Source organism: Hippocampus guttulatus, chromosome 10 (genome assembly GCF_054856545.1).
Source record: "Hippocampus guttulatus isolate MCC_2025c chromosome 10, RoL_Hgut_1.0, whole genome shotgun sequence".
NCBI lineage: Eukaryota > Metazoa > Chordata > Actinopteri > Syngnathiformes > Syngnathidae > Hippocampus > Hippocampus guttulatus.
The window spans coordinates 3,854,394-3,867,730 of record NC_141270.1 but is presented as its reverse complement, the minus strand read 5'-3'; the positions used below and the strand labels follow the sequence as shown (position 1 = coordinate 3,867,730).

Here is a 13,337-nt window from a genome sequence, read left to right as displayed (position 1 = left end):
AAATATAAAGAATTGAGCATTACGCATGCATTTCCGTGACGTGGCTTAACCTGACCTTGGCTTTCAAAAAAAGAAAAAAAGAACGGTCTGCTCTCCGAGGATGCATTGCATTTCCACTCGGTGCAGAAACACCACAGGAGCTTTGTAACTTTATCATGTCTTTGTCGCACTCCCTTCATCCGTGCAATTTTTACTACGTTTCATGGCGCCAGCTTGTAAACGCAGCAACCCGGTTTTCAGAATGAGACGTTGGGAGAACATTTTGAGTGGGACTATTTCACCGGTCTCTCAGCCTGCGAGCTGCCACCATTAGTCAACTGCTCTGCGTTAATGTGATAGCTGGTGTTAAGGGTGGAGCCACATTGAAAAGGATAAGGGATGAAGTGATGACATACGAAAGAGAATTTTTTTCCCCCTCCTTACCTCGCTGACTTGCTACATATGTTCCTTTAAAGAACGACTTCAAGTACAATAAATGATTAAAGCGTCTTTGTTTTGCGGCTGGATGTCGAAGGCTAAAAGCTCCTATCTCTAATTGTGACGCATTTTATTAGTCAGACGAAAAGGTCTACAAAATCAAAAGCAATCTTGAGCTCCAATGTGACTCAGCTTCTTGGCAGCAACATACACTAACTGGGAATAACAAAACCAGCTCGCACTTGACGGTAAACAATGCTATAAATTGTAATTCGCATAAGACTTTTCATTCGCTTCATCTGCACGACTGAATATGTTTAAAAATTTCTGCATTTTCAGATATCATATAGAGTCATTTTTCACTGGCAATGTCATTAATCCAAAATTTGGCTACACGACGATCGTTCAAAAAGCTAGTCAATGTATGAATATGAACGTGTATGACAAACTACCTCTCGTTAGCCACGGTCATGTTAAGATGTATAATCTTGAAGGTGATTCATGTCACAAATGCACCCCATACAACTTTTTTTTTTGTTGTAATCATCAAAAGTGACAATGCTGCAGAACAAAAATGTACACAGCTTCATAATTTTCATCATATTATGCGTGTTGTTGAATGTTGTCAAGCTAAACAAGTCTACTCTGTCATTGTAAAACATTCTCCTGATTGATATAAAAACACATTTGAAATGCATTCATTAAACAGTGAGCGGTCACCTTGCAAGCTAAAAAAATAAAATAAAATCTTGCACGAAAGTCAATCATGTGCTCATGGAACGCTGACCAGAAAATGTCCACCCTGTCGTTTTCCACCCTGTAGGCAAGATCACGTTTGACTGCTAGCATGTCCATTTTCTGCTTGCTAATACTGTATTATTTAAAAAAAACAACAAAAAACCATTTGTAACAGAATAACATCGACTTAATACATTGTATCCAGGCTGCGTTTGGTGCTTCTGACTTTTCTGTGACTCTAGAGCCATTATCTTGATGGACTTTTGCGTTGTATGACATCAGAGTGTGTCATCACTTCAAAATCTCACGTACATTACCTTTCAAAACCTCAGAACAAACATCGGCTAAGATGTTTTCCATACTGCAGCTTTGCTATCATGCAATTACATCTGAGTGATGAATGCGCGACTCGGAGGCGGGGTAGCTCGAGCTCGGGCGGTGAACAACATTCGCTCTTGTTCTCACTCCACTCGTGCATATCTCAGAAATTGGGAATGGCTTCCCCCCCCCCCCCCCCCAAGTATGCCCAGTCGGCGCGTGTCGGTGGACAATACATCTTCATATAACACCATGATGGTTTGAAATTCTACATCATGCAATTTTTTTTTTCAATCAAATATAAGCCCCTCTTTTTTTTTTTTTTTTTTTTAACATCTTCCCCTTCACTGCCCCCCAGGCTGTCCTAAAAGCCTAGTTGGATTTGGAGCCGTCTCCAACTTCAAAAGGGGTAAGACGGAGGAAGGAGTGGCGATACATCAGGTGGGAGAAGGAGTGTGTGGAAATGGACTTGAAAGGAGATAGACCAAAGTGTGTGTGTGTGTGTGTGTGAGAGGTAAAAGGGCAGCAGGAGGGGAGCGATCGCCCGCCAGTGTCACCTGAAAAGTGAGGGAGCGGGGATCATGTCACCTTTGGAGCCCTTTCAAAGTGCTCAATTAGACATTTCAGAAAAAGAGACTGCAGAGAATTCGGGGCAATGTATTGATTTTTTTTCCCCTCTCTCTTTCAGTATGTGAGGGAAGCCGCGAGGAATTCCACTGAAAAGTCCGAGGTGACCCAAACGCCAATGACAGGACCAAATCCATAATGGTGGAGGCGTTTCTCTTCCCTCGCTGTTGTCAGCATAAAATATCTCAAGCCAGTAAAGTGATACGACCATTACTTGTTTATGGTGCCTGGGTAAGGGAAGGAAGCACTCTTTTCAAATCGCTTTTCATTCCCGACACGTACACCTTGGCCTTTTAATTTTCTATGTTACCCTATAATAAATCTGCCAAACATCATTCTAAGGCTAACAGGGGAAGAGGGCGGATATGTCCGTGTCATGCGGTTTGTTAATCTAATCTGCGGCTATTGTTACTTACCATGCAGCCCATACTGGAACTCGCATGCATATATTACTCCCACATTACGGCCCGACATTCCAAACAGCGGCGATGCCCTCAAGACAGAACGTAGCGATGCGAGACGACGTCTCAATTGTTGCCCTGCCTTAACAATAAGTCAACTTGTCGATTCAATCAATGTGGAGCAGTGAAAGCACCGGCCGTAACAGTAGACAAAGCAGATTCTAATAAGGTAGGCATTAATGCTCAGACTGATAATGACTGAATGAGATGTTAATTGAACGAGAGGTTCATGGCAATTTTGTGGCTGTGTTAAAAAAAAAAAATGGGACGGGTAGCATACGAAAGGCTAACTCCGTACAGCAGATCAACCACAGATATAATGTAACCTACATTCCAAAATTAGACGATATATATATTGCATAAATGTATGTCCCTACTTGAAAATATAACCTCTGTCGTGGAGGTACTAGCACTGTTGTCTTTGCAAATAAAGTTGACCAATTTTGTGGTTGTACTGATTAAAAAAAAAAAATGGCACAGCTTGCATACGAAATGCTAACTATGTACCGGTACAGCACAGCAGATCAACCACAGATATAATGTACACTACATTTCAAAATTAGCCTATATTTATTCCATAAATGTATAGCACCACTTGAAAATAAACCACTCTAGTGGAGGCACTAGCGCTGTTGTCTTTGCAAATAAAGTTGTTGACCAATTTTGTGGTTGTACACGTAAAAACAATGGCACGGCTAGCATAAGAAAGGTTAACTATGTACCGGTACAGCACAGCAGCTCAACCACAGATATAATGTACACTACATTCCAACATTAGACAATATTTATTGCATAAATGTATGTCCCTACTTGAAAATATGTATAACATCTGTAGTGGAGGTAATAGCGCTGTTGTCTTTGCAAATGAAGTTGTTGACCCAAAGTCATCCTCGTGGCTGCATTGTTTCACCTCAACAGTGTCCTCTAAATTTCACTCGCCAATATTGTAATGGAATTATGCTCAAATCTCCGGTTGCTTTCATGACACTTAAGCATCCCTTTACCAATTCAACACTGGCTTTATCTGCCTGACAATGGCAGACTCCATTCAGTGGAGAAAATAGGCGCTAACATGTCTTCTCCCTTGAGGGGAAGGAAAGAAAAAGGCTCCCTCCACAGTTAGCGGAATTACGCTAACAAATTGGATACGGTTCAAGTGAGATTAAAGGTTCATTTATACAAGTCAAACTAACCTTTGCATAACAATCGCTTGTGCGCGCGTGCGTGCGTGCGTGCGTGTGTGTGTCCCCACTTTAACAGTCGGATGCGGAGGATCATTTCCCAAAGTGGGTCAGAAAATGTACAGGGCGTTTGAAAGCTGATGGCGTTTGCTCTCCAGCGACGATACATAAACATGTTCATTAAGACTTAATGGAGCCGCTTTATGATTATTTCATTGTACCAGTTGGTGTCAATATCCGGCCAGGGCGAGGTGGAACCTGCTCTTATAAAACACGTTGGCTTGGAACTCGACTCCAACTGATTGGTAGAGCGCTTCACAGTACCACCGTGGCTGAAACCAAATGCTAAATGAAAATCAAACTTCATTTGAAATACAGTATATGAAATGAATAAATCATATATTCTTTTTTAATACAAATAAAATTGGTCGGTGACATGGGAGTCACACTGATAATGGTCGTGATAAGTCGACGAATCGGATCATGTGTTAATCACTAGCATATTGCGCCAGCAAAGCGGACGCTCTTTTCTTATATAACCGTCATTAGCTTACAGCTTAAATTCTTGAACGTACCGTGCTAAAGAAAGCCTCATTAAACACTTGGGGGTATTTTTATGTTTTTGTTGAACCTTTCTTCATCCAAAACGTGAGTTTACTATTTAGTGATTCCGTAATCCATAGTAGACGCTACAATGCAACATGCTACCAATTTTGTCCAAGTCCCGACATGCATTCTCTCACCTTTGCCAATCACCACGGATGCTAACACCACTAGCACTACCCGGGTCAATACCTGAGCTGAGGGATTGTTCTTGTCAAAATGTAATTGCTGCCTGTACTATTCTGTCCAGACGGTACGTGAAGTGGATGATAACAGTAAACAATTGAAGACCAAAGGGGGGAAAAAAAGCATCTTTCCCTACATGCTTCGATGTTGTATCCGTCTCTGTAGGTTTGGAGTCAGGTGAGGTCAGAAAATACAGCATTATTGTTACTGATACATGTCAAATTCTAATAACTACAATGTTTCATGAATGGGAAAGAAAATGGTCAAGCGAGCCACAAAGTAAATGTTCGCGCTATTACTGCAAGTATAGTCTGCTAGCTGATGTTTTGGTTGGTATGATAGTTGTGTAACCATTCATTCTTTACATTTGGATTCACATTTATCGATATGGAGCATTTGGTATGCTACGGAGACTGAATTCCCACATGGAATATATTACATTAAGTCAAGAACCGGAAGTGTAACTGCCTCACTTTTCAGTTGGTGTATATCATTTCAGAACCACTGATATGCTTCGGACTGTTCAAATAGCTCCTTTTGTATTTGTATTGATTTTCCTCAAAAAGAAAATATTTGAGCTGCTAAGGTTATTTTAATGGTTGACATTATTTTGTTTATTTGTGATTGACTGAATCTTTCACTTCTCGGAGAATTTACTGCCTTCCCTTTGTAGGTGAAGATTTCATTTTCCACAAAAGATAAGCAGAACCAAACAATGACCTGCAAACCAGTACACATGCCCACTTGTTAAGACAACTTGTAAAACCTCAAAATCATAACTTTGCTGTTTTTCATAAATCGGACCTTCTTTTGGGAGAAGGACCCCCCCCCCCCCCCCAAAAAAAGTCATGAAAACTCCTGCGTATTATGCTGACATCTCTCATAACAGCTGTTCAAATCGTGACGCTCGATGTGACCTTATCCGAAAATATTGGTTGTTTTTCCGAATTGTACGCCTTCGGGGGTAGCGCCAGTGTCCGTTGAAATCCCATGTGCATATGGACTCATGTCCGGAAAAAAATCCTTCACGATAATTAAGTTCAAATGTTGCATAATGACTCACTGAGCGACGGCCCCTCCCCTCACGTATGACTTTTTTGAAATGATATGCTGAGTCCCCCAAATCGCGGCAATTACTTTCACGTAAGCGCAGATATCTACCGCGGCCAAACTATAAAAATCAGTTCCGTAAATTACCAGCAATATTCCGAAGAGTTCATATCATAAAGAGGAGGAAATAAGCTCAGCCGAGTATTTGTTATCGGATGCGACAAGCGGGAGATGAGTTTGCGGTCAAAGCCGGTGTGTTGTGTTATTGTCTCGCCGGCAAAAGGACACGGACGCTGTACGCGGTAACACGCACGGAGGCCCAAATGAGGAAGGTTGTAGCAGAGTGGCAAACTAGCCTAAAGTACTACTCCCACAAAGGTTGTAAAAACACAATTTTTCCAGTTGCCATTTTGTCATTTGCAATAACAAAAAGGACATTTGTACTTTTTTTTAAGAGCGTGGGTATAACCATAGAGGCAAGTGCACCTCACTGTTCATCTCCCCCCGCATACGAGCGGGAGCTGTCTGGGTGATGGCCATTATGGCTCGTGCTAGTGCCTCCACCGGGATCACTGAAGTGTTGGAACTAACAAGCTTGGGAAGGCAGACAGCAGATGCACAAATGGGATTTTTGTCCAGAAAGCTTTTGAGTTTGCTTCACAAGAGACACAGGCGGGCTGCTTGAGTTATGCGCCACCGGAATGAGATGATTGCATCTGATAATCTTGCTAATGATCTACACGGGAGAGAGGGGTGCATCAAGAAAGAAAAAAAAAAAAGGAGAGCGAACCACACCGCCGCATACTCTACTCAGCCTGATGCTCTTTCATTCTTTTCCCGCGCAAGCATGCACTCCACCCTGGAAGATGTGCGATATTCCTTGTTATCAACATCAATCCGTCAGCAGATATCTCGCCATTCCCAAACACACTTTTATAACTTTCATACACAAGCGCAGTCGGTACGTTCTTTCTCTCACCCTCTCTCTCTCCTCCAAAGTTGAATTTATGTTCTGAAGACATGATTCCGAGCAGATCAGGTCAGCGCGGGATGGTTCAGAACCCTGATTTGGCTTCGTTCCGCCACGGGGTCAAGTCATGACTCAAGAATTTTTGTATCGACCCTAATACGTTGAAAGTCAAATCCGAGTCGATAAATCACTGGTGATTTTTCGGTCCCCAACCATTTCTGCACCATGGGCTGGTTTCCCTGTAAAGACATATTTCAGCGGACCGGCACCGAAACAATTATAATTAGAATTAGCAATACGACTTGTAATTGAGGTGAATGTAGTTGTTGCAATTAGTGGCAGTGCTACGCATGTTGCGGCAAAGCATTTCTCTCTTTTTTTTTTTTTTTTCCTGTTTCTGTTTCACATTGTTATTGTTTCTCGTTTCACTAGTTAAGCTTTTAACTTCCGTCCATCCAGTTCGTGCGGCCATCCGGGTTGCAACTGATATCGGGCGAAAGGTAGATGTCACCTTGGACTGCCCAAAAAAAGAATACCCACCAGGCCCTGAATTTCTTAACCCTTTCATGCACCAATAACGACAACCTGTAACCTGATAATATTGATAAACGGTCCACAGTAAGTCACCACTGTCCCTAAAAAGGGTTCAAGACAATCACCTCATTTCACACATGAGACCAAATTTGTTCCGGTTAAAACGCCCCGCCCGACTATCGTTCTCAACTTGCGACAATAGACACAAACTGAACTGACGTGAGCCACATTGCCGTCTCAAAACACATTTTAGGGTAAGACACTGATGGAGGAGGCTCCATTTCCCCTTTGCCAGCTCGCTACGGTTTTATTTGGGAGCAAGCCACTTCATCTTTGCGGCATAATGAGTAAACAGAGAGCGATCAGTCCAATTACCCCCTCATTGGCGAGGCGTTCCAGCGAGAGATGGTCTGCGGAGAGAGCGAGCTGTCTGCCGTTGTGGCCGAGCTGCATCGGGAGCACCTGCTGCCCGCAACCTTCGCTTTGTATGAATCTCCCTTTGTCTGTACAGGAAGAGACTCTCGTTTAAAAAAAAAAAAAAAAAAAATAGTGACCAAGATATGATCCCAGTGGGAAGGACAAGAGCGGACAGCACTTTCTCTGTCGTCTACGAGATTAAAAGGTGACGACCTTGTGTCAGCGCATCGGCTTGTTTTTGTACTTGCAGATTTCAAGGACAGTGAATGCTCTTTTTTTTTTCTTCTTCTTCCTCTTCCCCCACCGACAAAGGCTGTTCTTCCTGCTCAGAAGATTCTTGCTTTTTGCAAGTGAGAGTTCATCCACAGAGCAGCACAATGCAGCCTTGAAGTAAGTGAATGTAATTAAGATTTTTTTTTTTACAGTACACCAGGGCAGCACAGTGGTCGACTGGTAAGCACAGGGCGGAGGTGCAGGGTTCTATTCCGGCTCCGGCCTTCCTGTGTGGAGTTTGCATGTTCTCCCCATGCTTGCGTGGGTTTTCTCCGGGTACTCCGATTTCCTCCCACATTCTTAATGGAGCACTCTAAATTGAAGTGTGGGTGTGAGTGCAGATGGTTTTTCGTCTGCGACCTGCGATTGCCTGGCAATCAGTTTAGGGTGGACCCCACGTACTGCTCTAAGACAGCTGGGATAGGCTCCAGCACACCCGCATCCCTCATAAGGATAAGCGGATCAGAAAAAGCACAATTACAAGACTGTCGAATGACCAGTATGTGAGAAAAAAAAAAAAGAGAAGAAGCACACAAATATGACTGATTAACATGCCCTTATGATGTCAAGCAAGTGGCTAAGCTTGGGCAATCGTTTCAAAGCAGACACTTCCCTAAGCCGATGTCACACGAGGCCACCAAAAACAAACAAAAAACAAAAACGTTTACCTTGTTATCTGTAGCGAGCTAGCGTCTATTTTTGCCCTCTCTGGGCTAAAGGGGGATTTGGCCAACAAGAGAAAATAATTTATAAATATATTTGGGAATATCAAATAAAATGCTGGAGGGGCTTAACTGAAGCAACACAGATTTCCGATGATATTATATAATCTCGTACTTATTTCCTGTTTTATTGTCACAGTGTATGAAGAAGCTCATCGAACAAGAATGACCCGACCTCTTATGGAATCACTTGACTTCTCAGGTAGGCAAACGTGTTGTCAACATGGTTTTTTCAAAGTCATACTTAGTAAACCAGAATTCATAAAAAAAAAAAAAGGGAAAGAAAAAGGAGTTAACAACTCCCCAACACTTGGTACAGCCCATAGACACCGTCTGATTGGTGGACACACACCTGGTGATGAGAAAAGCAGGAAGTGACGTGTCTACATCTCCGTTTGACTGCAAGTGGACTTTGTCAGGTAATTAACATTGATCCTTTTATTTCAATCGCATTTTTCACAACTGTTGTGAGGAACAAAAAGTGCTGTACATAAAGACAACAATTAAAATAACAGGAAGAAGGAAATGCAGTATTCATTTTGAATTGAAATATCCAAAGCTCATTTGCACAGTGGCATTTAGCATGCAAGAGGTGGAGATTTTTTTTTAATTCCCTTTTGTGGTACACGTGTAGCTGTTAGTAGTGGAGAGAGAGAGAGAGAGAGAGAGCAGCAAGATTGACGTCTCAGTATGAGGACGCCGGGTTCATAGATGACTAATTTACATGAGCTTCTTGTTTGTCTTCTGCCTCCTGGACTGTTTATCTGCAGGGAGCAATCTACTAATATCTGGACTGAGCTCTTGTACAGGATCTCATTAGATTGTGCTGTACTTAATGAAGTGCCCCCGTGAGTGGGGAATGTGCTCTGGTCATTTGATGCAACTGACCTCAGTCACATAAATTGGCTTTATCACCACTTGTCGCAGCAGGATGCTTGGCTGTAGCTTTCGGTCACGACGTGATGTTGACGTTTCATGTCTCCATGTAAATAACTTGCTTTTGCGTTACAAGGTCAAAACGGTTACATTTCTCATCCTGCCGTGAAACAAGAATGCACTTGTTATCCTTGAAGCGCACGCGTGCGTCTCTCGTGGGTGGCTGATGCAAACTTTGTTGTTTTTTTTTCCATTTCCATAAAATGATACGCTTATTGCTGTGAGGGGACTGATCTCTTTCAGGATGCTTTTGGTTCCATTACATGTGTCAGAATTATGAAAAGACTTTCATTGCTTCCATACAAATAGTTGAGTCTCTGAAGTGCCATGCCCACCCGTCTCGATTTATTTATTTTTTTCCGCAAGCGGCCGTCGGGCTAAATTGAATCACTGTTGTGTCAAAGGCAAAAGCTAAGCGGAGATGCAGTGTTGTTCGAAGCGGAGCGTTATCAGCTTTCATCGATATGTTCCACAATTGACAAGTATGATTCGCCAGGGTACACACAAACCGATTTTTACGAACTTAATTCATGTTTGAAGTAGGCCTAGGAGCCGACGATGAGAAGAAAGGTGCGTTAGCGCCGATGCAGATTTGGAACTGGGAGTCGCGGCTTGGAGTTTGAAGCGGATTACGTGGGACGGGAGAAGGGAACTAATCTCTTTTCGTCAATGGACGCTTCAGCTTTGTGTTTGCTTTCAAAACTTAGCTTGTAGCAGACGTGTGCACATTCTGAGCATGACGTCTCTGACCCACTGGTGAAAGGACACTTTGATCCTTCTCCTCTTTCATCTATAACTGCTTCAGACAACAAAGTGTTGCAGAAAAATGGTGAAGATTGCACGATTGTCTGTGTCCTATGTGTTGTGTTGTGTTGTTTTGACTTCAAAATGGCGCCGCGAGAGTGGCTGCCTTTCCAGCAGCTCCTATATTTTGTTGTTCTACTTCTTTCCCTTTCGTAACTTTGCTGCTGTGAATTGGGAATTTCTCCATTGCGAGACTAATTAAGGTTTTCTTATCTTATACATTTTTTTGAGATGACGAGCACAAACACAACATTTATTGAAGTACCGACTTTGACATGTAGGAGGCAGCGCGGCGCTATATGCGGCAATCGTAGCAGGTAGCAGTCGGCGTCACCGGAGCAGTAGAAATAACTAAAACTAATTGGATTGTCCTCTATCTTAAAGATACAAGTAAAGACAAGTGAGTTAAAAAAAAAAAAAGAGCGAAATCAAATGGTAATGGATGCATCCCATACTGATGTCACGGTAGGACTGAGAGTTAACGCTCAATCGTGAGCTAGATTTCCACGAAGACGTATTTAACGTCTCCATTTGTAATTTCTCAACTGTCCCGAAACCCGGGACAGAGACACCCCATTCATTACTTCCTCCATTTTCTCCAATATTCATGGCAGCACCGCGCCAAAATAGCACTCTGAAATCACTCTGCCAGCCTCTTTCCTATTGGATGCACTTTCCAACATCACTGCACCGCTGCTGTTAAATAAAACGTATTCTTCAGCACTACCTCAAATTTGGTCCGATTTTAACGTAAGCTACTTCACTTCTGTGATGAAGTGCGGCTCGGCTCGCACAAGCGAAACAATCGGTGTTTTTTTTTACAGTCTTTGTGGGCACTCGTGTTAGTCTTCTCTGTTATTAAAAAAAAAATCAGATTGGGGTTCAAAACAGCACCCTGGTCGCCATGGTAATGAAAACCACGGACTCGACGCCATCAGGATAGCTGGCGGCTGTTTTGATCTGTAGGGCAATTACGCAAGTCTACTTTAAGTCCTCCTTTTCAAATTGAGTCGGGGAAGATTGAAAAAGAATAATTGTGCTCATATTAAAAAAAAATAAAATGAAATAAAACAGTTGGGATGCTTTGCACAGTGGCACCAGGAGTCACACACAAGACAGATCACAGGACTTCAAAGCTCTTGTTTCTGGGGACGTTACGAGTCCTGGGGCTTTTCCTAGTGCCGGCTTAATGCATTTAAATAAAAAGTAGATAAATCTAACCAAGAACGCGGGTGGGGAAGTACACAGCTCTGCGCTTCAAGCTTTTTTTTTTTTTTTAAAATCTTTATTGAACAAGTCAGAATACAATTCTCAGCAAACGGAAAACAAAATCTGCGCTTCAAGCTGTAGCATTGTCGTCTCGCAATTTTTGCATCCAATTTTTTTTTTGGGTGGGGGCGGGGGGGAGGTGATTTTCGTGACTGCTTCAAATGATCCTGTCACCACAATGAAAATGGAACCATTTCACCAATCATGTGGTGTGTTTTGCCTCCTCACGCATCCCCCTCCCCTGGTCGCGTCCAAGCAAGCGTGCGTTGATGCGGCACCGAGGCTTGCTGCGGGGCGCTCACTCTCCCTTCCACCAGCGCGCCCGCTTGACGCGCAGCAGCACCAACCCCAACCGTTCCATCACTTTGTTCCAAGTCCTGGATTACGCACGGTGGTTCCCTCCCACCCTCCACAACCCCCCGGACCCCCGCCGATTGGCTCTTTTTTTTTTTTTTTTTCCTCCTCTCACGCGCACAAATGCTACTGTGAATATTTGACAAGTTGCGACCGACTCCCCGGGTGGAAGAATCGAGCACAATGGGACTATGGCGGTGTGGTACTTTTTCTCTTTCGTTCGCACTGCTCCTACACGCCTTTCACGCCAAGTTTGTGGTGCGAGCGGGAATAAGTTTTACAGCGGACAGGCGGTTTTACCGGCTGGAGTCTCGCGTTGGCCGCGACGAAGCGTACGCGGGAGTCTCGATTCAACTTTTGGACGACAACTCCGAGCCAAAGTGGCGTGAAAAGACGTGGCTCGCGACCGAGGCACCGAAAACGGAGCCAATCGAAGGAAAGGCGTTTTATGAGAGAAAACGTGTGCTTCGAAGGAGCGTCCGAGGCGCTCCCAGCTACAGAACCGAATACCGGCGCGCGGGCGAGGAAGCCAAAGGTGCTCACCCGAGGCAAAGTGATCCCCACCTGGACACTTCCACTTTCGCTCTGTCGGGAGATTCTGCACACAACCAGGCGATGGTGCACTGGTCCGGACACAACAGCAGCGTGAGTTCCCATCCGTTATACTTCTTAAATTCCAGCCCGCATTTAACATTTTAACCTTATTATCCACATTGGATTTTTACGCACGGACGGTCTCCGTGCGTAAAAGGCTCATCCGGCTCCAAATATCGCAACGTTTCTGTCCAATAACATCTCGAAACGAGCAACGCGTGTTGTTTCGTTGCGCAATATGCACCATTGAGTGCATCCGCTCGTAAAAAGCGGTGCTAAACGTGTGCGCAATGCGCGGTTGCGCGTAAAGGGAACTGCGGTTTCGCAGCCCAAAACTGCCGTAGCCGTCATCCTCTATTCCAACGTAAAGCGACTTTAAAATGTCCATTTAAACCCCGCTGGAGAATTTATGACAGCAGAGCTATGGGATGGCAGGTGTTTGGGAGGCAATCGCACTCTTATCAATTATGCATGGGAACAATCAAGCGGCATCTCTCACTGTAACTCCAATCAAGATGAGAAAGTTTGACCTTTGGGGCCGAATTCATCTGACTCGACACGCGAGTCTCACTTAGTTGATTGGCCAGTCTCTTCTTGCACCCTTGGCAAACGCATGTCGTTGTGGAGATTTGTGGTAATCCCGCAGAAAGATTTTAAAACGGTATACTTGCGCAAATTGGAAGCAGCTCATCTGCTTTTTTTGTTGTTGTTGTTGTTGTTGTTTTCCCCCCTCAGGTAAGCGCCAAAGCTCAGTGGGCACAATTGTGTGTGGCAGCAACATTAATCAGGGCCACAACTGAATATATTGGTGTCCTAGAAATGGTAAAAATAACCCAATATTATCCCCCAAAAATGCAAATATGACTTCACAGGATTGAGATAC

At 43.7% G+C, this 13,337-nt stretch overlaps 1 protein-coding gene across 2 annotated transcripts in view; it reads left to right on the top strand.

Annotated features, from left to right (window-relative positions):
- Nucleotides 1-8,829: 8,829 nt before the first annotated feature.
- The window catches only part of sorcs3b (sortilin related VPS10 domain containing receptor 3b), a 59,243-nt gene continuing 54,735 nt past the window's right edge, over nucleotides 8,830-13,337 (top strand). The window contains exon 1 of one of the 2 annotated variants that reach the window (XM_086122346.1): nucleotides 8,830-8,916. Coding sequence is in view for 1 of the 2 variants with exons in the window: in XM_086122345.1 (XP_085978471.1) it covers nucleotides 12,044-12,505 (462 nt within the window). In the remaining variant the exon portion in view is untranslated. Of the gene's footprint in view, nucleotides 8,917-11,840; nucleotides 12,506-13,337 lie in introns of those variants that run through there. The other variant, XM_086122345.1, reaches the window with a different exon arrangement.